Source organism: Leptinotarsa decemlineata, unplaced genomic scaffold (genome assembly GCF_025532065.1).
Source record: "Leptinotarsa decemlineata unplaced genomic scaffold, Ldec_3_MD MMD2_tig00001064_RagTag_RagTag, whole genome shotgun sequence".
NCBI classification, from domain to species: Eukaryota; Metazoa; Arthropoda; class Insecta; order Coleoptera; family Chrysomelidae; genus Leptinotarsa; species Leptinotarsa decemlineata.
The window spans coordinates 2809299-2835572 of record NW_027412558.1 but is presented as its reverse complement, the minus strand read 5'-3'; the positions used below and the strand labels follow the sequence as shown (position 1 = coordinate 2835572).

Below are 26274 nucleotides of genomic sequence, written 5' to 3'. Positions count from 1 at the left end.
TAGTTATTTCAAGATGGCTTTTTTCAGTTCTCATCTGAAAGTAACTTCCATGAATGATCAACACATATTTGAAAGGATTTTATTTTGAACATGATGGCTTTTTTCTTTCCTTAAGAAGTTTTTCCACTTTTTTGTATACAGACAAGGTAAAAACCCAGAAATCTTTTTTCCAGGAATATTTGTATTACACCAAAACAAAGTAACAAAGTTTTATAGTATTTTTCAATTAGAAATAGTTGTTAGCGACACATGCCATGTTTCTTCTCTCCAAACTTTGAAGAAGAGCACTGAAGCATTCAAAACTAATAGAAAGAATATGTTGCATAGAGTCAATGATAATTTGGGAGACTTTTCCTCGAAAGTCAAGGGGTATATTGATTTTCTGTAGAATTTGCAAGTTATTGAGGTGTTTGTAGTAAGCAGATTCCCACGCTAAGTAAGATAGTCAGTACTGAACAGATATTTCAAAGATCAGCTATTGAAAAAATCGTAAATGTACGTAAAGGTTTACATTAGTAATTTTCGAAAATAACATTTACAACTTTCAGTATAAGTAATTCCAAGTCGAATTGGCATGCGTCCGCATGTGACGCAATACATGTATCCTGAGGCAAGACGGCATGTTGAGGCCTTGCCGTAAGGTATAATATCTCGTACTTGAATTACAACGGTTGTCCTATGGCTGTAACAGGTTGTAGAAGTATGAAACTCGTACACGCAGTGTATAAAACGTCTAGTTATTTACGATTCCATCAAACAAACAGGACGGCTCTCTCAAGCATTTTGAAGAGCTTCTGACAAAAACTTTTCCATTTACAAAGTATTTTGAAAGAGATGGTCAGAGGACTACGTGTTTACAAAACTAGTATCTGAAATTTTGTGGAAAGCTAAACTGAAACTATTCGTGAGGAACGAATCATAAATAATCCACGGAGTAGGATTCATTGAAAATTCCATTGGACATTCATAGGTCAACCTGATAGTTGTGAAATTGTCTTTCGCGTTTCATTGACCACCTATTTTTACAGAAGTGGTTTTGCAGGTTCGTCTTCCTGCGACCAGGAAAGTCAAATGAGTATGCCAAATAAAAAATTGGAATGCCAGATGGATTCCCAAGGTTTGCTGTGTGAGTTATCTCTTGAATGTAGTCCAGTAAATTTATTGATAGAAGAATTTTAGGTCAGTTGTCTATCCCTTGGTATAGGGAAGTACCTACTGATCATTCAAGTGATTGCTACTTTCATATCACTGAAAAAAGGAAAGCAAATTAGCAAAATGGATGAAATTCAATATAGAAATTCTATATTGCTCCTTAGACCGGCTGGTCTTAGCCAGAAACGTTGAGCTCAACCTTTGAATCTGCTCTAGTAGTTCCGATTCTTCTTCAGAATCTGGTTCCAGGAACATTTTCATGTTAATGCTCTGCTATTCCTGTTTGTTTCTCCTCGCTGTATGTTTTCTTTGTGCTCGGCAATGCGCTCTCAATCGCGCTCACAGGATATTCGGTGAATGCAATTCTTGGCTCTTACTGTTCTAGCCAAAATTTCTTTCATCATCACTTTGGAGTAACCATTCTGTTGAAGATCTTTCTTGATAATGCCTAGTTCCTCCTCCAGACTTTCTTTCGAAATACAGTACCCGAAAGTACATCCACTAGAGTCTAAATGATTCCTCTTCAGATAGATTGATGATGGTTGGATCCGTGATTCAGACACTGTCCCTTGTGAGTGGGTGTTCAGTATACAGATGTTTCCCACTCAGTGTCGGTCCTCTTCACCAATACGTCTAAGAATAGCAGTTCGTTGTGGAGTTCCTTCTTCATTGAGAAGGGTAGTGAGGCTTTTACGCTACAGAAAGGTGTCTAGTTCTGAATTCCCATGGTTCCACATTATGAAGGTATCGTCAACGTATCTCAACCAGACTCGGACTTCTTCAATGGCCAGAGTTTCAAGCCACTCTAAACCATTGGCTATAACGAATGAAAGTGGCGACCCTATTGGCAATCCCTCATCTTGAGGAAACTGATAATATTCACTATTTCACTGACATGTAGTAAACTAAAATTCAATTCAAAATGAACTGAATGATCGTATGTGTGAAGGAAGATTCTCAAAACAAAAAAATCATACTGCATAGTTCTGGATCAGGAAGATATTTTTTTACAGGCATGTTTGCACTGATTTGTCAAATATAGCCTGGAACCTGTTTTGTTTCATGATTGTAATGAAAATCATCTATTCATCATTTTCATCGTAAAAATGAAAAAACTCATTTCTGAACAGTTTTTTTGATAATAACCACATATGTGGAAAACTGCTTTTTTCTTCTGCTTGTACTTTGACTAGGTGACGTATGAAAGAGTTCCTGGATATTTCAGCAAGGTGGACAGAAGAAGGAGGGATTTACGTGGACCTATCCAAATCAATTATAATGGTTTTCAATTAGAGCACGAAGGTAAAGGAGTCAGTACCCCTAAAACTTCGAAAAAAATGGGTTACAGGGATAAGGGTAGGGAAATAAGTATTCCTGATACTCTGAGAGAAAATGGGTATCGAAAGAGGGGTAGAAGAACAAGTTTTCCTGAAACTCCGAGAGAAAATGTGTTGAAGGGATATGAGCAGAGGAATGAGCACTCCTGAGACTCTGAGAGAACATGTGTTATCAAGAGAGTGGTAGAGAAATCAGTATTTCTGAAACTTCTGGAGATAATGGGTAATTTGAGGAAGTATAGAGGAATCAATACCCCTAAAACTACAAGAAAAAATAAGTTATCGAGAGAAGTGTAAAGGCAGCACAACCTCTAATCCCCAGAGGATGGATGGGTTATTGAGGCGTAGAAGAACCAGTAACCCAAAAACTCCGAGAGAAAATGGGTTGCCGAAAGAGGGAAAGAGGAATCAGTATTCCTTAAAATTCGAGATGAAATGGGTAACTGAGAGAGGGGTATAGGGACCAATACCCCTCAAACTTCGAAAGGAAATGGGAGAGGGGTACTAGAACCAGTACTCTTGAAACTCCAAGAGAAAATTAATCAACGGTAGAGGAAAAATAATTTATTTGACAGTGGTTCTATATTTTGAACTGATACGAAACCAACAACAATTGAAGACAGAAGTATTATTGATGAAGGCTAGATGCACCTAACGAAAGACGTAGGGGTGGAAACCAGATCTGATGTATTGATGATTAAATCCGTGATTTGGTGAAACGAGTAGAAAAATAACACCAATGAACCACATTTTTTAAAGGTCCTGAGAAAATCGAAGAGTCAGTTTCGCCGCAGTTATAAATGAAGTAATTAGAATAATTATGTTAAATAATAACAGTCGTATTTGATTATAATAATAAGCTTCGTATTTTTGGGTTAAGGACTACAAAATACTTGATGACATGAAATTCAGATGATGGTTTTTTTTTCAAGTTGAAATTTGATGTCCTGTGAATTGCGGACTTTTTTCTGATATTTTACTATCAATACATATTATAAAACAGAGACCCCTCCCGAATCTGCCTGTATATCTCTCAAACTGCGATAAACTCAAAAACTATTGAAAGGATTTCCATACGGTTTTCAACAACAATGAGTCCACTGTGGCATATGTCTATCTTTTAAGGATAGCTCCTTATACACATTCAAATGCTGAAAAAATGGTGACCTATAATGTGGAGACATGATACGATATGAATCATTATGAAATTAAATACATTAAATACACTCATAGTTTGATTCTCAGTAGTAAACGCCTGATGTGGAAAGATTGCCGTTGCGTTAGTTTCATTATTTGTAGTGAATCACTCTGAAGGTTAGAGTCATGTCCTCTTTTATCGTGAATGAGAACGTATTTACCTATTTCAAAATCAAAAATGATATTTTTTTGGGTGCATTATATCAAAATTCATTATTATAAATCACAAGCTGACGCGGTATTGAGAAAAAATTTAGGCATTTATGCCCTTCTACCTGTGCAAAGCCCGGCCAGGTCGCAAGTAAAATATGATGTTCGATAATTCGAAGATCCTGAAAATCACGAATAGCCAAGAGCTGTTTTTCAATGTATGTTCTTACGAATGAATAACATCAAGCAGACTACCTAGAAACACAACATTTGTCTTGTAGTTGTCAAGGTCTACCGTTTCGATCTTGATACAAAAACCATGTTCAATTAGGAAAAATAAACGAACGACTAAGCGAATCGTTTGGAACCCAAAAACATTTCAGATAAAACAAATACTATATATGGCGAATACCAATCGAACTAGTCAACTGCACGTCAGAAGAGTTTCAGTCATTTATAACGTCACTGGTACCTCATTTCAATTTTATTGCATACTTTGTTCTTGTCGTTCAAGTGATAGATTGAGTCAATAGCCATAAAACGAAATTAACAACTTGTAGAAGTGTTTATAATTTTCTGACACACTTCTTGATAGTTCACACATTAGTTTTTTTGGTACTTCATTAGAGTGGGAATTAGCAGTTATTGCCTTCACTAACTTTGGGAAGGATTTTTCTATTAACTTCACTGTACTGAGATATTTTGGCAATTTATTTTTTATATGAGATGGAATTGGTCCATACTTTATGAAAATCCACGCTGTATTTGAGTACCACGTCATCCCCATATTCCTGTTCCGATTCAGTGTCGCTATCCTCATGGGTTTATTTGACATGAAATCATCTTCAAATTGTTTTGCTCGTTCACAATGAGATTTCCATTGCTAAGAAAACTGTTGAAACACTGTACTACCACGATGTTCACTACACGAGTTCCTCGACTTTGAAAAGCTCTCGCCCCACTTCGCTGGCTAATCTACTGCATGTAATAAATGGGAACTGTCTGAGTTTATATTGATTGTTCAACAATTCCAGCAGAAACACGTTTGATAAATGGAAAGTATTCAATTCTATTCAGTCACACTTTTATTATTCCAAAACACTCGACTGCCTGCTTTTCTCGTAGTTTTATTTAAAACTCTATCAAACAAAATAACGCTCTGGCCAGTGAATTTAGACACTACTCCATATATAATTTTAAAAAAATTTTATCCGAGATAATATATTCATGTTATGCCTTGCTCATATGGTTTTCCCTTTGTCTCATTTTTGTGTATGTTTTGCTATATATTTTACCTCATTTAAGCTGAATAGATTTTCAATATTCACTTTGGAATTTATAACTTTTGTTTTTTTATTAGTTTCACAAAGATTCATGAACTACTTACTCACCAATGAATACTAGGTAATTATTTTTATATTTCTATATAATACATGCTACCCCCTAGGTTGAGTTGTAAAACAGCCTCGGCTGAACTATTATTATTATTATTATCATTTCTTCTCTAATCTTCACCAGAATTCATTGGTGATATGGTGATATCCAGTAATATTTATTACTACACCAAAGGTTCCAAACAGTGCACCACAAGTCTATAACAAATGCTTGTAATTTGAAAGAATGCCTTCTCTATAGAAAAAATCGTATTTGAAAAACATTAATCATATCAAGAGTTAATGAAGGATATTCCAAGTTCTAAATTTCCTACTGAATTGAGAACCCCTGACCTAATTAATAGTTATTCTGTAAACGCTAAAACAATATATATTCAAGGTAAGTTCAAGGGTGAATTTTTATCCCATTTCTAGTTTCAATAACAAGCATATCAAATAATTTTCTATAGAAATAATTCTTCTTAAGGAGTTCTCGTGGACTGGCAAGAATACTATTCTGGCTCAAGTTATGTGTGATATATGGAATAATAAAAACAACTGCTGATAATTCTTCGCAATGAAAGGACAGTAATATAATAAAAATCTGTTACATAATGGACAATAATTAATTTATTGCATTTTTCTGAACCTTCTACGGAAAATGGCATTTCATAGAAATAATTACAGGATTCCTTGTTTAGCAATCCAATCAACAATCAATTTTAATTGCTTTTATTAAAACTAATGTGTAATATAAATGTGTTTCACGTGTACATCAATTATTCTTTCCGGCCTTTTCTATATTAGGCGAGGAATCCCGAACCAATAGTCGAGACGTTTAGATATTTGAAGGACCAGACCAACGACCTACTAGTGGCAAATTTATTCAAATGTCATCTACATGTGGAAATGATCAGCAGCTTTCTCGTGTCAGGTGAGTTCATGAATATTTTCTGGGAAAGGAGTTGAAAAAAGAATATTTGGAAGGAAGATTAGAAGTTCCTCACATATAGTATTCATTCAGTACCAGTTGAAATCGATATAAAATATAACAATATGAAACAATAAATAATAAAATGACCATAAAAATATTCACACACATTTGAGCATTCGAAGGAGTTGTCCATCTGTAATACTGAATATATCCAGTTCACAGTTTCCCACCATTTTATTAACTGTTTCGAGACATTGTTAAAGAGAAGACAAATTGTCACTTCCGAGGACTCACGACGGTCTTTCAACGGTTACATGTTAAATTCTTGTAATTTGCTAGAATTCGATATAATGAAAGGCCAAACATTGTGTTTTCTGAAAAAAAGTGTTCTTAATTATCGTTTCTGGACTTTTTCTATAGTTTCAGAATATAAAAAAGTATTTGGATTCCAAACCATATTGCAGATCAGAACGAACAATTTAGTTAAAGAGTAACAAAGAAGTGTCGTGATTGAATTAACGAATAGATTTTAAAACAAAGCCCATTTTTCTATAACATTCATATACTGAGTTATTCAATGTGCCGAGAGAAACTGAACACACCAGTAAAAATTATCCCGAGATCTTTCATCTCATTGATTCTCTGTAAATTGGTATGATTAATGAAATAGTCCTTGATAGTAGGTGACTTTTCCCGGGTGAAACTCATTATTTTGCATTTAGCTTCGTTGAGACATAGGTCAGATTCTGAAAAGTAAGTAGATAGATTATTGAGATCATCTTGAAGCATATCAGAATCTTTTTCGCTTTCGATTCTTCTAAACAGCTTGAGATCATCGGCATATAAGAGAAATTGAGAATGTTCGATATACCGAGAAACGTCATTTACAAATAACACGAAAAGGAGAGGTCCCAAAATCGAGCCCTGCGGAACCTCAGAAGTAGCGGTGAATTTGAAGGAAGATACGTTGTTGAACTGTACAAACTGTATTCTGTGGGATAGATAGCAGTGAAATAAATCAAGTCTGTTGTTTGTGAAAACGAATGCTTTCAATTTCAGGATCAAAAGCTCGTGGTTAACTCTGTCAAATGCCTTGGCCAAGTCAGTGTATATAACGTCTATTTGATAGGCATTTTTTATTCCATCCGTAACAAAGTTACTAAATGCGCATAAATTGGTAATGGAAGATTTATTACGGATAAAGCCATGCTGTTAGTCGTTTATTACTGAGTCCACGTGATTGTATACTCGTTTACATATGTCCCTTTCAAATATTTTCGATAAAGCTGGTAAAACTGTTATGGGTCTGTAGTTTCTTACATTGTTCTAATTGCCGCTTTTGTGTATGGGCTCTGCCAATTTTGAGAAAGTTTGGAAAACAATTTTCTTTCAGAGAAAGATTGAATATCAATGTCAGTGGTTGCTTAACAAAACACAGTAAGCCTTGTAAAAGTAGGCTGGAATGCCATCGATTCCAATGGCTGCTTTGGGTTCCATTATCTTAATAGCATTTTCAACCTCTTGTTTCTTAATATCACCAATTTCAATGATGTCTAGGTCATACTCAGGAACTAGTGTGGGGTTTACCGGCACACAGCTATTCGTGAAGTTTCATTTGAAGAAGGTAGCAAAACCGTCTGCAATATCCTTATCATTGAATAATTCATCATTATCATGAGGCATGGAAAACTGACTTTTGAGTCTTCTCTACTTCTCATATACTGAGCCACAGAAAAAAATGAATTAGAGAAAAAAATTTTTGGAACAAATGAACTGATGAACTGATGAACTTGTTGAGTAAATTACGAAAATGGGTTAGGAATCTGAAACAGTTTGTACCAATCAGACGTACTTTCCACGAAATTTTCTAAACTTTCGTGTTTGTTTATCAAAAACGACAACTAAATAGTGTTACTGAATTGTGACATTACAATATTTGTAAAATCCTGGTTTGGTTATTATAGGATCAGCGGCAGACTGAATTTGACAGAGTGGTTCACAGTTAATAATAGAAAAAAGCAAGCTGGAGGTTTGTTTTATAAATCCAAGAATTACTCTGCTCGCCAAGAATATTCAGAACCGTATCGCTCAACTTTTGTTTGTTGGGTAGAAGGGGGGAAGGGACAAAAACATCGATGTCATCACCACAATGATTGAAGAAATTCAGCAAGATGTGCAATGGAAGCCTCTTTCGGCAGACCACAGAGTGGAATACAATTGAATCATCAGAACATTTTGGTGTTCCAGAAGAAGCTTGTGTGAATAGGAATTAAAAAATTCTAGGAAACTGCTTCCCTCTATCCACGAAACATGATTATGGATTTCAAAATCCACTATTCTGAACATGTCGGGATGTTCATAGTTAGAACGAGACAGATAATGCAGACATTTCTAATGTATAATCTTAAGTGGTGTAACAGCACAACAATCATTGGAAAGATTAGATCATATGCCGAATTTGACATGAACTCTTCGAAAAATAAATTTCACCTCCTAAAAATATCAAGTTCTGGATCCAACACTGAACAACTCAATTTCACAAGTTCAGAAACTTATTAATTTGAAATAACAAAGAAACAGGACTCTCAGACATATTCTAGATTGTACAATGAAGACTGCGATGTGTTGTAAGGCTTTCCAAACTGTCAGTTCAGTCTTCTATTATTACTTTTAATCTAAATTATGTCACCCATTTGAAAAACATAACAGAACAGTGTAGCAGACAAACAAAAGATGGTTTTGATTGTTTTCTCCATTAAGCATCTTTGTTAGATGGTTGAAGGAGATAATTCCATGGACTTTCACCATCATGTCTTCAACCCATTTTTTTATTGTATATCGACGACTTATTGAAAAAAAACTAAGAATCCAATATATTGCTTTGCTGACGACAGCGCCTTAAGGATTTTTCTGTAGTGCTTGTCCATCTGCTAACACTTATATACCACTATATGGGGTATCTTTTTGGCAAATGTTCAATTGTTGATCAAAAAGTAACATCAATACTGGCCTGGAAAAGTTGGGAAGAACTGAAGAAACTATCTAGCCAGATCGAATCGACTCTAATCACAAGAAGTGAAATTGTAGCCGTGTGTAGCTCCTGAAGAAGCTGTGGGGGTATCAAAATCATTGGTACAGAACCAGATCAGAAAAAAGATTAATGAGAAACATGATGAATACTGGTAGAGTACCAGTGGCAACACACAGAAATGATTTTTCCATGAAGGAGTTGCCAGAAAGAGAATTTAAGTAGTAAAAACTCAAAAAAAAACACTTTTTTTATACTGTTGTGTATTTTTTTATACTGTTTTTTTTTCTGGCAAATGCAGAATTATACAGGAATTTTGAGTTTGTGATTGTTTTTCATTGGGAAATGGAACTAATACTGTTCTACTTCATTTTTTATTCATATCCCAGTGCATGGAATATTTTAGATGAGTTCAAGGGAACTCACGACGAGTGAATAACTCACGACTTGTTGATGACATCCAAGTTTTATTTTTTCAATTACATTTATTTAATGTCGCATCAACCTCGAGGGTTATCAGCGACAATTCAAATTTCATAGTACATTGATTTCTTACAATAAATTTTCATAAACGGTTCAGCAGCTTTATACGTCTTAGAAAGGCAATTAGTTTTTCATAGTTACAATTTTGTCCTAACTCTGCTTCAATTGAAGAAGGGATGTCGTACTCGACTCTCTCGTTGTGGCACTCAGATAAAATATGTTTGACACTTATGTCACAGTCACAAACTTTACATGTAGGAGGGTTATTACCGTTGAGGATGTATTCATGAGTGAGGCGAGTATGCCGTAGTCAAAGATGTGACAGGATAACTCGTTTTTGGAAGTGATTTCCAGGGTAAGACCAATAGTTTGATTGCTGATAACTTAGAGTTGGAGCCATTCCATTGCTGTTGCCACACGTTAGTAAGGATTTGTTTGTAAAACTGTTTCAGGTCAGAGTGGGCAATTCTTTTTTCAATATCTGTGAGTGGGTTAGTAATAGCATCCTTTGCCAGCTGGTCGGCCCTTTCGTTGCCTGCTTTACCAACATATGATGGAACCCACAAAAAGTGGATATGTTTACGTTTCTCAATGATTGAGTGGAGCTTATATTTGATGTGAAGTATGATGGGGTGTTGTGGGTTTAGCTTCTTAATTCCTCCAGTGTACTCAGTGAGTCGGTAATTACCAAGAATTTTGAGTGATCGATTTTCTCTGCATATTCAAGTGCTTTCCATATGGCATAAAGTTCTCCTGAGAATACAGTGCTTTCTGCTGGTAGCTTGAAGGAGTGATTGGAGGCAGTACTGGTAAATGCTGCCCCCACTCCTTCTTCTGATTTGGATGCGTCGGTGAATATTTGGATACAGTCTTCGAATTTTTGCAATAGTTGTTGAAAAGTTGCATGAATTAAACTATGGTTGGTGTTATTTTGCTCAAATTGTACGGGCCCTTTTTCAGTTTTAATGCTTGGAAAGGTCCATGGAGGAGGATTAGGAATGTTTGAGGTGTTGAAAATTTCAGATCGATTGAGTAGTAAGTTGTTCTATGGTTTATTCTTTAACGATGGCAATCATTTTAGTTTAATATTGAGACTTTCATAGTTGTTGAAGCAAACGTTACAACCACAAGCTTGGGCTAGATCTTACTGGCTGACGAACAAGTCATTGAATATGTTCAAAACAAATTCACTTTACTCGAAAGTTGGGCAAATGTCAATCAATTCGATCTATTATTTATATGTTACAATTCTTTCTCTCAATATCCTTGAAGTAATTGTTTGAAAAACATCCCCCTCTCAGGCAAATCTCTCATATACTTTACTCATCTAATCAGCAATGTTCACAGTGTTAATAAATTCAGAAACTTGCCTACTGAAAATGTGTTTCCTTGCCTTACATGTAACGCAAAAAGCTATTACTTGTTTTAATTGCAAACAACGTTGATTGACATTTTTCTATTTATAAATGACTATTCTCAATCAAAACATAATAACCCGATATAAACAATTAAACAATACCTACTCATTTGTCGGAGTGGATTTAATGATTTTTATTAGCAAATTGTATTTAATGGAGCAATTTCGTGTTTATTTATATCTTCGGTATTTCCGTTAGTTACCATATGTTGACACACAAATAAAGGTATAATTATTGGTAATACTGTTTCTTTTTATTCATACTGGCGTCTACGTTAATAGACGGGGAGGCAGGGCCGTAGCGAAAAGAAAAACCGGGGGGGGGGAAGGAAATCCAAATTTTCCCAACCCCACCAGCAAAATTTCCCAACTTTTGAAAAAATGGAAGCCGAGGGAATAGTTACTACTATAATATATTAATTTTCTTACTTAGCTATCCAAAGATTGGCTGAATGCTTATGCCCGTTAGGGTTTACACAGACAAAAATAAATTCTGGTAATTATAAAAATAATAATGGGAATTATTTCTTGGTCTTTCACCATATCCACCATGTATAGGAATATTCAATAGAAATGAAAGGAAACAACACTTAAATAATATTGTGCTTATTGTTTTTTACTATTATTTTTTCCAAGTCGAATAAACAGCGAAAAATTTTGTAAAATTGTCACTTCAAAATTTGTGGACTGTTCAACTGTTCTCTTACTTGGGAGAAATTAAACTTTTATGAAGTTTTCAAACAACTCAGAATTTCAAAGTAAGGGATCTCCAAGTCATGCATGTTGGGATATGTCCTGGTTCTCTCCCTTTCCTTATTACCTCTCCCTTTCTTTTCTCTCATTTTTATTTTTTATTAATTTTTTTACTATTATTTTTTTTGTATCATCACTTCCCAACTTTTTCCAACTCTTTCTCAAGTCGAAAAAGCAGGGGGGGAGGCATCTCTCCATGCCCCCATGGAGACGGCCCTGCCAGGAGTTTGTTTCATGTTTCAGTGGAACTCATCCATTATTTGTAGCGCTCTACATTCTCTCCATAGGGTTATACCAGAATCAAGCTCCATGTGATTGGTTGATTGACTTGTGATCAAGCTATCACTATGTAAAGATCAGTAGCATATCTGTGGAATGAATTATATTTCAATATGGTTTATTATTTTGATATTTCTGCCATGTGTTTTTGCATTGAGCATACGTAGTAAACTGGTACACAGTTTCTATCTAAAAAACGCAAGGAATGAATGAGCCGTAAATAAGTTTTTATATTCAAATTCACTATTCACCATACCATACAAAGAAACCAGACCGGAAAAGCTCATTTCTGATGAGGACTTCGTGTTGTGCCTTGCAGATGATATGGTCTCACAAAATTGACCAAACAAATTGGAGGTATATCAAAAAAGATTGAAATATTTTTAACAGAAACTGACTTAACTTTGAGTGTGGGATACGCCTGAAGACGCTATTGTGAAAATTTTTTTCAAAAATATTGAATTTCTCTATTCCTTTAAACCAATTCAATACACAAATCACATAAAAAAATCATATCCTATGTTAATAACTGTCATAGTTAAATATGAAAACAGACATAGGTAAATATCCATTTAAAAAAAAAATTCAATTTCAAGATATTCCTTTCTGCAATAGTTATAAAAAATCATGATTAACGAATTAATGAATTTTTATTAACTTTAATCACAGGATCGTATAAAGTTTATATATCAAAAGGGCTCCACGTAGTTTAAAATTTATAGGCCAATTGTTTACACCTTTTATCTTATTATTTATGCCAACGAAGATTGGAAAAAAATTTGTTAGTTAACAATTGAATGACTTGAATTGAATTGCTATTGAATGCTTCACAATGGTGATTTAACTTTTTTTTTGTAGGACTCAATTCATTCAAGTGTTGAGAAGATACTGGATTTTTTTCAAATTTTTGGAATGACATTTTATGTTATAAAAAAGTATTTCTTTTAATAAACTGTCTTTAGCGGCAGCCCGCTTATGCCGTAACAGGCACGCGGAACCCTATTTTCAACGTCAAATTACAATTATAAATTATAGAGATAGTTTCGGGAGTCGGAACTTTTTTATCGGAAGTTTTCTCCTCTTCAACGAGCTGTTCTGTTGATAACAATTGCAATTTTTTACCTGCACCAAAATCTTTCAAAAACATTTTTCTAGAGACAGAACGATCAATATAATTTAATGTATGAAGACGATTTCATGCAAATGATGTCCGCGGTCCGCTTTAGATGGCCCATACGCAAGGTCCAATTTTGGCATACTTTCTCTTACATATCGACCCGTATTTCACGTAAAAATGCTTCAATATTGACTTCCGGAGCTTCAGTCGTTGCTGGTTTATCCCTGTAGACATGCGCCTTAACATGACCCAACAAGAAATAATCCAAAGGAGTTAAATCACACGATCTAGGCGGCCAATTAACAGGCCCCAAACGTGAGATGAACTGTTTAACGAAGGCGTTTCTTAATTGGGCCAGTGTTTCGCATGCCGTGTGGCATGTGGCACCGTCTTGTTAAAACCACATGTCTGGCATGTCCAATTCTTCCATTATAGGTAACAATCATCACACGGTAGCGCTCGCCATTGTCGTCTTTGAAGAAGTACGGCCCGATGATGCCACCGACCCATAATCCACACCAAACAGTGACTTTTTTGAAATGCAATGCTTGTGGCTGATCTTCACTCCAAATGCAGCAATTTTGCCTGTTAACGTATCCATTCAACCAGAAATGAGCTTCATCGCTGAACACAATTTTTCGATAAAAATGTGGATCTTTCTCCAACTTTGCCAGCGCCCATTCACCAAATGTTAGATGTTGTGGAAGGTCGTGTGGCTTCAATTCTTACACCAGCTGTATCTTAGAAGGTTTTACACCAAATCTTTTCGCAAAATTTTCCACGTAGTGGAGTAACAGAGGCCCAATTGATGCGAACGGCGGCAAATCGACATTTCACGGTCATCACGAACACTGGCGCATACAGCCGCAATATTTTCTTCGGTCCTTACTCTACGTATGCGTTTTGGTGGTTTAATGTCCAATAATGTAAACTAGGTTCAAAATTTAGTCATAAGCTTCCGAAAAGCTCCCTCAGTAGGCCGACGAAACTGCCCAGAAATTGGAAGAAGTGCACGATGGACTTTCTTCACCGAGCATGAATTTTGATAATAAAATTCAATAATTTACAAGCGTTGTTCATTCGTAGGTCGATTCATGGTTAAATTATACACCAAACCGAACAAGTTTGACAATGACGCAAGACACAATTCACGCGTGATCTGTCAAAAACAGTGTTGCCAAGAAGACACCAGCAAAAAAATCACTCATTAGTAGAGTTTGAAACATATCCATGTATAATTCCATTCTGAATATCGTTACTTTCTTTGCTTGAGGGTAACATGACAAGCCCATGGATAAGAAACTATGTTCTATTAGTTGGAGAATTTTAAGGATACGTACTCGAAGGAACATTTCAACGACATGTTCGATGCTTCGAAAAATGTTTCCACCTTGCTTCACCAAGATTGTTATTTTTCGTCAGCCTGTAAAAAATTCATCATGCAAGAATTTATTCCGTGGCGAATTTTTTAAGTGATTGACCTACAGCGTTACGTAACCGTGCCCGAATAACTCCCAACTCTCGAATCGAGCCTCATATTATCTTATTATTCTTGTAAAAAATAGCCTGTCAGAACGGGGACATTCAATTGTTCGTGTTCGCTCCGGCATACCTAATATTTTACAATAAATAATTTCGAGGAGAGAGGACATCATAATTCTTTGCTGGATTCTTGGCATTCTCGACATATCATCGATGTAATTCTACACCGTTGCCTTCTACAAGAGTTATTAATTTTGTATACGAATTCTGCAACTGGTTTTACGGTCGAGCTCTACTCGGAATAACGATCTCCGGCTAGCGAGCTTTTATTCCTGCAGAGGTTTTTTTCGTTTAGTCACGACATTCGAATGTTTTCCTATAAATTGTGTGCGAGATATTCACAACTACTGTTGTTGTCTTTGCAGAGCCGAAATAGTGTCAGTTTCTCTCTTTTTTTGCAATTGTCATTATCCCAAGATGACCCTTTCTATGAAGAAAAAATTATATATTTCAAAGATTTTTGTAAAATCCGGCAAAAACCGCTCAAACAATCCTTGTTTCAAAGGCTATACCAATTATATCCTACTCAGATATTCCGTATATCCATAGAATATCCGTTTTTAACCCAACGGACGTCCTACGGATATTCACAGGATGTGTTCACAGGTAGGATTTTTATGTATATCCACAGAAGTTTGGCATATAATGTTCATTGAAGACCTGCATAAGATTTCCACGTGATACGAAACAAAATGCTCATCAAATAAATAATAATTCATTGCTATGGATCTAAAACAAAATAGCACCGCAAACTCATGAAAATTTGAATAGGAAATGGAAATGTAGAATGAACTCATGCATACAATACAACATAAAAAGAAATGGAATTAAACTACTGGAAATATAATAAACAATATTGCTGCTGTGTTGATGAACTGTTGTGAGAATCAGATGTATTGAAACAAAAAAATATTCCGGAATTTTCCACTTAGAAACCTCGAAAAAACATGTAGCAATCTGTCATAAAGGTGAAACCAACATTATAGATAATAAATATAAAACTAAAAACCAGGATTTTGAAGAACATCGAACTAAAAAGTTAAAAATATTTTTTTCGCCATGATGCTAGTATTTTTCGATCGTTATGGTTTTGAGCTTATTTTAAAAAATATTTTCAACTTTTCAGTTCGATATTCTTTAAAAGCGTGTTTTTTAGTTTTTTGAACTATATTTATTTAGGTGTACATTTTACGATAACGTTTTCATTGTTGCAATCCATATTCTGGTTTGCTTTCAAATAATCGAATTAGATTTTGAAACGTATCTTTGCTTAATCTCCTCTATGCATATTATTTTTCTTTTCTTTTTGCATGCATTGTATTAACTTGTTGATATCCTTCGTTTTTAGGCTTACATAGGACTTTGTACTCAGCCTTTATTTATATGCCCACTTCAGCCCACTCAGGTCGAGTGGGCTGAAGTCGGAAACTGAGGGGTTCATCATGGCTTGCCAGGATGGTGTCTTCAACACCTTAGTCTACCGCAGTCGCGTGATGGGTATAGAGGTTCCTGACACAAGATGCAGGGCCTGCCGCGAGGCGCCCGAGACCCTAATGCACTTGCTATCAGCATGTCCAGCATATGCGGTCTCGGCCTATATCCATCGACATAACGCGGCCCTAAGAGTGCTATATTACCATCTACGGCACTCTTACGGTATTGACGAGACACCGGTGTTGCCCTACGCTCCGGGGGATACTGAATCCGTTGTGGGGAACGAGAAGTGCCGAATTTATTGGAACTATTCGTTCCCCACCCTCAGGCTCATACAAGCTAATAAGCCTGATGTAGTCCTTCTCGACCACTAGACCAAAACGATATTTGTCGTGGAGTTTTCAGCTCCTGGCGAGACGAATATCGTCAGAGAAGAGGAGGAAAAACGGATAAAATATCGAGATTTTCTCTTCGAAATCCGCAGACTCTATCCAGATCACTCTGTCAAGATGGTCGTTCTGATTGTTGGAGTCCTTGGTGGAATGATGTCTTCTCTACTCTCGAATCTCAAAATCATACCGGCTTGCCGCACTAAGGCAGAAATCTTAGCCGCACAGATGCAGAAGGCTGTCATTCTTGGCTCACTGCGTTTGCTCAGGGCACATGATTCTCGGACCCAATGATCACTTACCCCACGGTGTGGGGAGTGGTCATTGGTTGATTGTGCTGGCGCGCCCTCCCGAATGTATCGGGGCTTCGGGGGTTAAGGCCTGACCAGCGCACACTACGGTGAAAAAAATTATAATAATAATAATAACATTGTTTTCGGCAAGAGAAAAAAACACGTTTGTTTCAAACCGCTAGTGCACAAATACTATGATGGTGACGAAAACGTATTTTGGTACGTGAATAGAGAAGATTTCTAGGTACCCAACGCACTACACGTTGTTTTCCCCACCCTTCTAGGCGCCCTCTAGGCGCGCAGCCTCGTTATTTAATAGCAGGACCTCGTATGCAAAGACTTTAGTTATTTAGTGAAAAAATTCTCACCAGAGTATTAGAGAAGGTTTTCATATTCCCAAAAAATCAATTTTTTGCCTTAGACTGTATAATGTTTGGCGAACGAATCGATAAAAAAACCTATTATTGGAGCCTTCCCAACGCAGTGCAATCCATAACAGTGATTTTTAGCAAATTTGTCCGTTTGTCTGCTCATGTGTTTTTATGTTTGTACGCGCCAATCAAAAACGGCTCAATTGATTTGGCAATACTACCGTATTGAGGTAAGCTTCACCCAACATTCATCGTTTAATTTATTCCAATCGGTCATGAATGAAATGGTTACCTCATTTTAATGAATCAAAAATACTGTTTAATTGATTTTATTGAAACTTTGGTCAACTGTTGGTCAACATGTTCTTCTGAAAGTGAAAAAATCTCGGGCACTTCGATTGCTATCTCATCGCCTTCGATAATGTATACCGTGGTAGCAGTCGAAAGGTCATGCATAAAAATCTGCAGACCACCGGCAAAAAACCAGGAAAATTGCTTTGACATTGTTTGCCAACTTGAAAAACCGACACGAGTGAAAACGTTTTTTAAATTTCACTAGTTCGGACTTCCATTGTCTACTATATAAAATGATTTAAAATCCCTGAAACAACTAAATGAGAAAAAATAAAAATGAATAGCTGAAAATAACAAATATATTAAGCAAAATAAACCTAAAAAGAAATAATAGTGAAATAAAATACAAGTAAAAATTGAACAACTGAATGAAGAAATGAAAAAAGAAAATAAAAATAAAAAGTGGAGAGATTCCAAGTCACGTTAGTTCACGACGTTTCGATTGTTAGTATCTACAGTCATGGATGACCGTCAAACGGTCATCTCCCACGGAACCAGTGAAGCGGAAAATGCAAAGCGGGGATAAGTGAAAGTACTCGAACGACCTATAAATAGTCATCTCTCGGAGGAATCAGTCCAGTCATCACCGAAGACGGTTGTAGATACTAACAATCGAAACGTTGTGGACTAACGTGACTTGGAATCTCTCCACTTTTTATTTTTATTTTCTTTTTTCATTTCTTTATTTTCATTTATTCAATTGTTCTATTTCCACTTGTATTTTATTTCACTATTATTTCATTTCAGGTTCATTTCAGGTTCGGCTCTGCCGAACTGTTTCAGTCCCAGCGGGGCACACGAAGTATATCCCCGCTGTTTCAATATTAATGAGGTAGTCGGATAGTCAAGGTGCAAGATTCCCACTTCGATACCCGCGACTACCTTCCCATATGAGGGTTTTTGCACGTCAGCTACACCTGACGTTCTAGAAAAAAGTCGGTGGGGTCATATCTGGAGGATACGGTGGATGCAGAAGCGATAAAAAATCCAATCCAGTGGTGTAGTGTTTTTTTAGTAAGCATTCCCCTATAAAACTTCTGTTTTTGACTACGGAATTTTGAAATTCGTACAGCAGAAGAGTTGATTTAGATATAATGCTCCTGAAAACTCACCTTGCATGTACAGGAAAAACACCTTCCCTTCACGATGCTGTCCACGGCAACTCTCTCCCCTTCGATCGAACAGGATTGCAGTTTGCCAGCTGAAACAAAACAATGGTGAGAAAAAATTACTTTCACTTCGACATCGGTATGCAAGACTTAATGCTGTATGTATGCTCAGGAGGAATTCCAAACCACGCGACCGGCGAGTGAATATTTATGATAATAACTTATTTATTATAATTCTGTTGTATCTGGGTGCGGTTGAAGCACATAGTTTTCTAGTTTTTGTTGTCTGAATTTTCACTTTTGAATTAATTCCAAAAGTATATGTAGATGTTTGTTGGTACTCCATGTAATTGCTGACGCAATTTTTGGTACATTTCGTCGATTTCCTCACAATAGGACTCTGCTGTAATGGTTTGGCTCGACTGCAGAAAGTTATATTAATAATAATAATAATAGTTATTTGACTACATTACATAATGCAATATGTGTGTAGCAAGTGATATTTGGCTTTACATTCAAAATTCACGAGCAACGAACAACAATCACATATGTAAAAACTTTGTGTGGTACCACAAAAATGTGTTCTGAAGTTTTCTCTTCAGTTGAGGAATATGTGTAGACCAGTTGAGTCTATCATCTAATGTTATGCCCGAAATTCAACTTTATCAGTTTCACAATTAGAGATAATTCGATTATTAGCAGGAATTCGGATGTATTGTGTCTTCTGACCATTTAGTTTCAGCTCATTAGACAGAAACCACTGATTAGCACTATTAGATACCTCGTCGAGATGACACTGTAGCATATCATTATTTTTATCCGACAGAATGAAACTAGGATCGTCCGCAAAGAGAACCGATTTGATCGGCTTAATATGTTTGGAAAAGTAATTTACATAAATGACAAATAAGAGCGGGCCCAAAACAGACCCTTGCGGAACGCTATAGTGTCTGTAAAAAAATGAAACCATTTGAAAAGAGGTTGACTTTTTGTATACACATATCCTTCCATGTATATTCTTCATTTTTTCGTCCTTACGCTTATTGACAGCAAAATCATCATCGACAAGCAAACATCGTGGATTTTTGGTAGCATCAAAAACATTTAAAAAAATTCCACGTGCCTTCCGTATCTTCAGACCACTGACAAGAATGTTCCAAAGGCTCCCAACCAATGTGAAAGAGGCACATGTTTCTTCGTGTTAATGGTACTAGGATCATTATGAAATGTAAAACACTAGGAATTCAAACATACCAACTATGTATCGACCAATAACGATAAAAACTTATTAGTGTATTTTCAATCCAAGAAGCGATTTACATACAAATGGTCGATTAACACCAATCACAACCACGTGGAGAGATTTCTTATCCAAACACCTTAACTTTGAAAATGGTCTGTTGGATGATCGTTTGAGAGACGTTGATTTACATCATACATGACAAATATGAATATTTTTCGGGAGTTTACGGTTTTTGTACGAGCACCTTTTTCATCCAGATTATAATGATCTTAACGGAAAAAACTGAGTTATATGTCGTCCTAGACTTGACTATCTTGAACTAACGAGCCATGCGGAGCCGGGGCGGCACCGCACCGATATGGAGAAACAGTATAACATTACAGATGCATGTCCCCAAACTAAGTTGTTAGCCGATCCAGCCTGCTTACTCAGCATTGCGTCATATGCGAACTTATTCATACACCTTGTTTTCTCATTTGAATCATTCAATTATAGACATTTGCCTTGAATGTACGAATGGAGTTTTTCAAGATGTCTCAAAGCAAATCTTTCGAAATAATTGGCGCAGTCGGTAGGATTCAAACCTACGCTCACACTTTTTCTTCCCGCGACTAGCGCCCCAGTTGGAATTTTCAAAAATCCTTCTTTATTGCACGTCTACAACATCAAATAAACCTAAATACAAAATTCCAGGCTACGAGAATATAGCGATACGGAGACCACTTTTATAAAAGTGGTAAAAAAACATAGAAAGTTTCAATTCATGATTTTCATATGTGAACTCGTACGAAACAAATTTTTCTAATTAGTACTGAAGCACTCAAAATTATATTCAAGTACAATGCGACACTGTCTCTATCTATTTGTTATATACGCTACGTCACCCTTTTTTTAAAAGAGCGAAATTGTTGGTAGTTCTGCAAAAGGGATTTCCCAAAACACATCGCTTCTTTTTTTGGAGAAGAAAACAGCATAGTTTGGAAAATGAATCATAATTTGACCAAAATCATCAAAAACCTTGGATACAATGAAGAATGAAGAAATCAATATCGAGCAAAGAATATACCAGAAAACATAAGTTGACTCATGGTTCTCGTAACATCTAGTATGTTGGTCAAATGGAAAGAAAACATCCAACAGGAGAATGAAACACACGGAAAGTAGTTCAATTTGTAACATTCGTAAAAAAATTATGACTGGTTGTAAATAAATAGATGATAGATTGGAAGAACTTCCAAACTATCTTTAGACTATCAATTGAAAAATGTTTCACGTACACCACTGACAAATAAAAGTTATAAGTTTGATTTGATTTTTATTCCTGCCACTAGAACTTCTATAGAGCCACTTCTATAAAAAAAAGTCGTACAAGTTTTATCGTAGAACAGCGAGTTTAGGAGTTATAATCACTTTCATTTGTGAAAAACATCCCTTTTTCAAAATAATTCTTCAATTGGGGTTTTTTGGAATGCTCAGCCCGAATTTGAAAACAATTTTCATTTAGATTGCCTTCTCCAGTAATTAAACCTATACTGTGTATAACCGCACGCCGATGAGAATAATGAGTTTTACTTTGGATAATTTGAAGGGATTTCTCATATACACCAACGTTTTGAATTTCTATACAGAAAAAATTCAGAAATGATGTGAAATATTTATTGCTAGAAGAAGTTTATTATAAACTATATAAAATATATAAAAAAGGTTTTCAAATTGGACAAAAATCAGTAGTGCTTGGGTCTTCTGTATACTATTTTGAATATTGAATCAAAAGAGAAATTAATTGTGGTTTATCTTTATTTGATTTCTAGGCCTCATAACGCAAAACCAGTCAGCAACAATTCACTGTCAAACATTGGAGTGAACCCAGAAGCATAACAACCTTCAGAAATATATTAATTATCTTTGTTTCCCATTTTCTAGAACTCAAGATGAAGAGAAATCTACATGCTAACAGGTCTGCACGCGTTCTATTCTTTGTTTCAGAAGATAAACGACTCCAATTCAAGAATAATAATCAAAGAGGACTTCTAAATGGGCAAAAGCTTTTAAAATTCTAAATCATGATTTTAGATGATAGCACCCGGTCTCCTTGGAATGTACGCACAATGAATGCCACATCTACATGTCGTTTCAGTGATATCGAAACTGGTGGCTGAATAATTAGCTTCGCCAATTACAAGGTTGATAGGGAATGTTCCTCAATTTGGGTTAATACAGCAAATGCAAGTTTGAACAAAATGAAGTTGAGTTTAATTCATGAGTTTTTCAAATTCACTTCGAAAAGTATCAAAATGGATGTTTCAAATGATGGGTTTTAATTGTTGAAGGGATTCGTTTCTAATTCACATATATTAGCAACAGCGCCTATATCAAGTTGAAATAATTTATACGTATCTAGATATCCTACTTTAAAAAAGGAAAATTATCTTTATAAATCAACAATTGACGCAAAATATGAATTATAGTTCAATACCACCTCCACAAGCCACATAAACAACAGTTGTTTTGTTATTCATTCATATAGAGGAAGATAGGTTAGGTGCAAAATTTGTCATATGTCACAGAATGTCTCGGAACTCGGAACATAAGGAAACAGAACAGCACGCCTCTGAAATATGTCATGTTTGTTTGTCTCATACATGTAACAGATTCATTGTCCTTTATTAGCTATAACCGATGTTGCCAAATGATGAAATAGAAACGAATACCTCCAAATGTTGAATGCATTATTTAATTCCTCTTTTTTAAGTATTTAAATAATTTTTTAAAGAAAAGGTTGAAATGATAAGTTTAAAATGCTTTGTTTTAGAGATATTTCAGACTATTTCAGTATATTTTTCTGTTTTTATTTATTTATATCTCGAATTCAAAGAAATGCAGATACATTCGACATTCTAAAGGAACCAGTCAGTTTTATCTACATCATTTCAGTAAGTAATTTTTATCAAATCAACTAATGGACACTTCGAGTCGGCCTCACTAACGAAAAGAAAACAATGTCACTTCGATGTCGACCACGGTTCGTAAACCATTCTTATTTTTGTTTGCCACCTAATAAAAAGATTACTACTTTTATTTATGAGGGTCTCGTAATGGGACTTGCCACTTTGAGAGTTGAAGTTTCTTGTTTTGTTCAAAAATTTCACCTCGTAAACTTTAACGAAGAAACTATTAAGTGGAAGAATCATGACGAATGGGGTGGATGTATAAACTAGAAATACGTGTCTTCCTGAAATGAGGTGATTGTTCGAATTTTGCGGACTACGTACATTTGATCAGCGGTTTTTTTATTATTTTTCAGGAAGTTTCACCTTATTTGCTGACGACACCACATTAGTGTGGTATGATAAGGACAAAAACACAAAGTTTCAACTTCAATTTGGAAGTAATAATGTCTTCGCTTTGATAGAGTTGACGTAAGATACTGTACGAGCTACGACAAAGTGAATTTATCATCAGCATCTAGCCACAAACCCAAGTTCTTGCTTTCTGTAATTATTTGTAGTAATTTTGTTGGATTCCAATTCTTCCTTCAATTTCCCATCTTTTGTGTTTCGGGTTGAGATTTTTTAGAATTCAATTTCAGGTTATGGGCTATAGACAGATCCAGTAACTTTTGTAGATCGGTGTTAATATTTTCCATTACCACCTGCCAGTTACTTGGAGGAAATCGATAATATAAGTGAGTGTCATCTGCATAATGATGAACTATTTAATGATCAATTATTTTATGAAAGTCAGATATATACAGAGAGAACAAAATGGGCCAAGGATGGAGCACAGAGGTACTCCATAGACAACAGGTAAAGCAGTAGAACACTTCCCATTCAGACATACTGACTGAGTCCGATTTCTGAAGTAACTTTTCAATATATCTACAGTCCCTTTACTAAATCCGAAAGTGACATTTTCCTTCACAGAATATTGTGGTCTAAGAAATCGAATGCTCTACTGTAGTCCAAGAGTACCATGGCAGTTACTTCGTTATTATCAGTTGCTTTGAATGAATCTTGGGATAAATCAGGATTTCATCTGAGAATAGAGAGAATTTGGAAAATAAGAAAAACCAACTCAACCCGGTTCAACACTTGAAAGGAAAAAATTTCAATTGAAGTTATACTTTTCACTCACACAGTGTCATTCATTTTCCAAATACTATTCAAGAGACTAACTCACTACTCTAAAATAAAACAATAATCAGTCACTGCAACGAAGGTTTACGTAACATCACGTGAACATTAACGAATAACATTTCTTCAGATGTTCCATCAACGTCAATCAATTGCCAGTTCTGCTCCCGATAACCCGTTTAGACGTAACCGATTCTAAAGTTACGCCTTGATTTTTTTGTGTCATTGTTACGACCTAGAAATTCAAATAAGCCTTGCAAATTTCACTTCGGGTATATTTAGATCTGCGAGTAGATTTTTTTATGACCTAGTCAACAGAAACTATATTGCTGTGTTGTGGCTGATTTTTTCGCGCAGGTATACGTGACGCAAGCTCTCGTCGACAATCTAGAACGGAAACTATTGAATGTTGTAATACTGGGAGGGACGATCAGAGAGGTCTATTCTAGAATCTGAACGTTCAGAAATATTTGAATCATTGTGTGATGTTCGAAAGAGTTGAGCAAAATTTCATGAGTTTTTTTACTGCCAGGTCTCAGAACACTGTAGCCTCGTGGGCTCCTTGGCTTCCCTTTTCCATCTTTTCTTGGCGCTATTCCAGAAATCTTGTTCCTTATACCATTTTTCATGATTCTAATTTTGGATAGCTAATTTGTATAAGATAATGAGGTGACCATCAGAAATTCCAGTACGGAAAAGAGCATGTGTCAATTATGTAATTTATATTTCGATAGTATTTGAGGTTAGGAGACCAAATAATTGAACACTTTGCTATAACCTCTTCTTTATACTTACAGAATAGACAATATGATCAATGAATATTTTGGTCAATATGGTAGGTACAGATAACCATCTGTACTGAAAATGGCAATTGTCTCTCCTGTACATAAAAGAGGAGACAAACACCTGTACAAAAATTACAGGTCAATTAGTCTATTCTCAATCAAGTATCTCCAAGGTTTTTGAGCTGAATATCAAAAATCAGTTATTGTCTTTTTTCGCAAATAATAAACTTCTTTCCCCAAATCAACACGGATTTACTAAAAGTAAAAGCACAGAGACAGCACTTTACCAATTTAACGACCATATAATAAATGCACTCGATGGCAAATTAAGTATTTGCGGTTTGTTCATAGACTTTTCAAAAGCATTTGATTATGTGAACCACGATCTGCTACTACGGAAATTGCAAAGATATGGTGTGAGGGGTGTTGCCTTGAATTTGACGAGGTCTTATTCAGAAAACAGAGTTCACAGCGTCAAAATTGGTGATAAAGTAATCAATTTGGCAAATATCAAACATGGGGTACCTCAGGGTTCAATTCTTGGGCCTTTACTATTCCTGATATATGCAAATGATTTGATGAGTTATTTTCAAGAAATGACGACAGTTCAAGTAATAACATATGCGGACGACACAAACTTCATCATCAAAGCACAAGATGCATCAAATTTGGTAGATCGTACCCAAATTGTGTATGAAAAGGTACAAACATGGGCAAAAAATAATCACCTTGAACTCAACATATCTAAAACCTCGCTGATGAAATTCACAATGAGCAATGTTCAAGAAAATTTTTTTATATATAAAAACGAAGATCGACAAATTGAAACTCGTGCAACCACCAAAATGCTAGATCTAACTCTTGATTTGGACTTGAACTCCTCACATAGATACTCTCTGTAATAAACTAATAAAGAACTGTTATGCTCTCAGGTTTATGGCTGATTTCTGTAGTAAAAAGTCTTATTAAGTTTGTACTATGCGACTATAAACTGCCATTTAAGATACGGAATCTTGAATTGGGATACAAGCTCTTCTGCTGAAAAGAGTGTTTTTTCTCTAAAAAAGAGCCGTCAGAGTTTTAGCTGGAAAAGGGTGGAGAGAGACTCATGTAGAAACGTTTTCAAAAACCATGGAGTACTTACAGTTGCCGGTTTGTATATCTATGAGTTATGTAGTTATGTTTACATGAACAAACGTATATTTCCAACCCAGCAACATAGATATATTACCCGTAATAGAGATTTTCTGATGCCCAACACTCACAGAACGACCTTATTCCAAAAAAGTTTCCTTTATCTTTATATATATATATATATATATATATATATATATATATATATATATTATATATATATACATGAGTGATGCAACTAATTTTCCTTTATTTTCAGTATTTCAA

At 35.5% G+C, this 26274-nt stretch overlaps 1 protein-coding gene across 1 annotated transcript in view; it reads right to left on the bottom strand.

The window, feature by feature from the left end:
- LOC111514606 (BMP-binding endothelial regulator protein) overlaps positions 1-26274 on the bottom strand; it is a 185774-nt gene that overhangs the window by 45212 nt on the left and 114288 nt on the right. The window contains exon 3 of the mRNA XM_023170867.2: positions 18716-18804. Coding sequence (XP_023026635.2) covers positions 18716-18804 — 89 coding nt within the window. The remainder of the gene's footprint in view (positions 1-18715; positions 18805-26274) is intronic.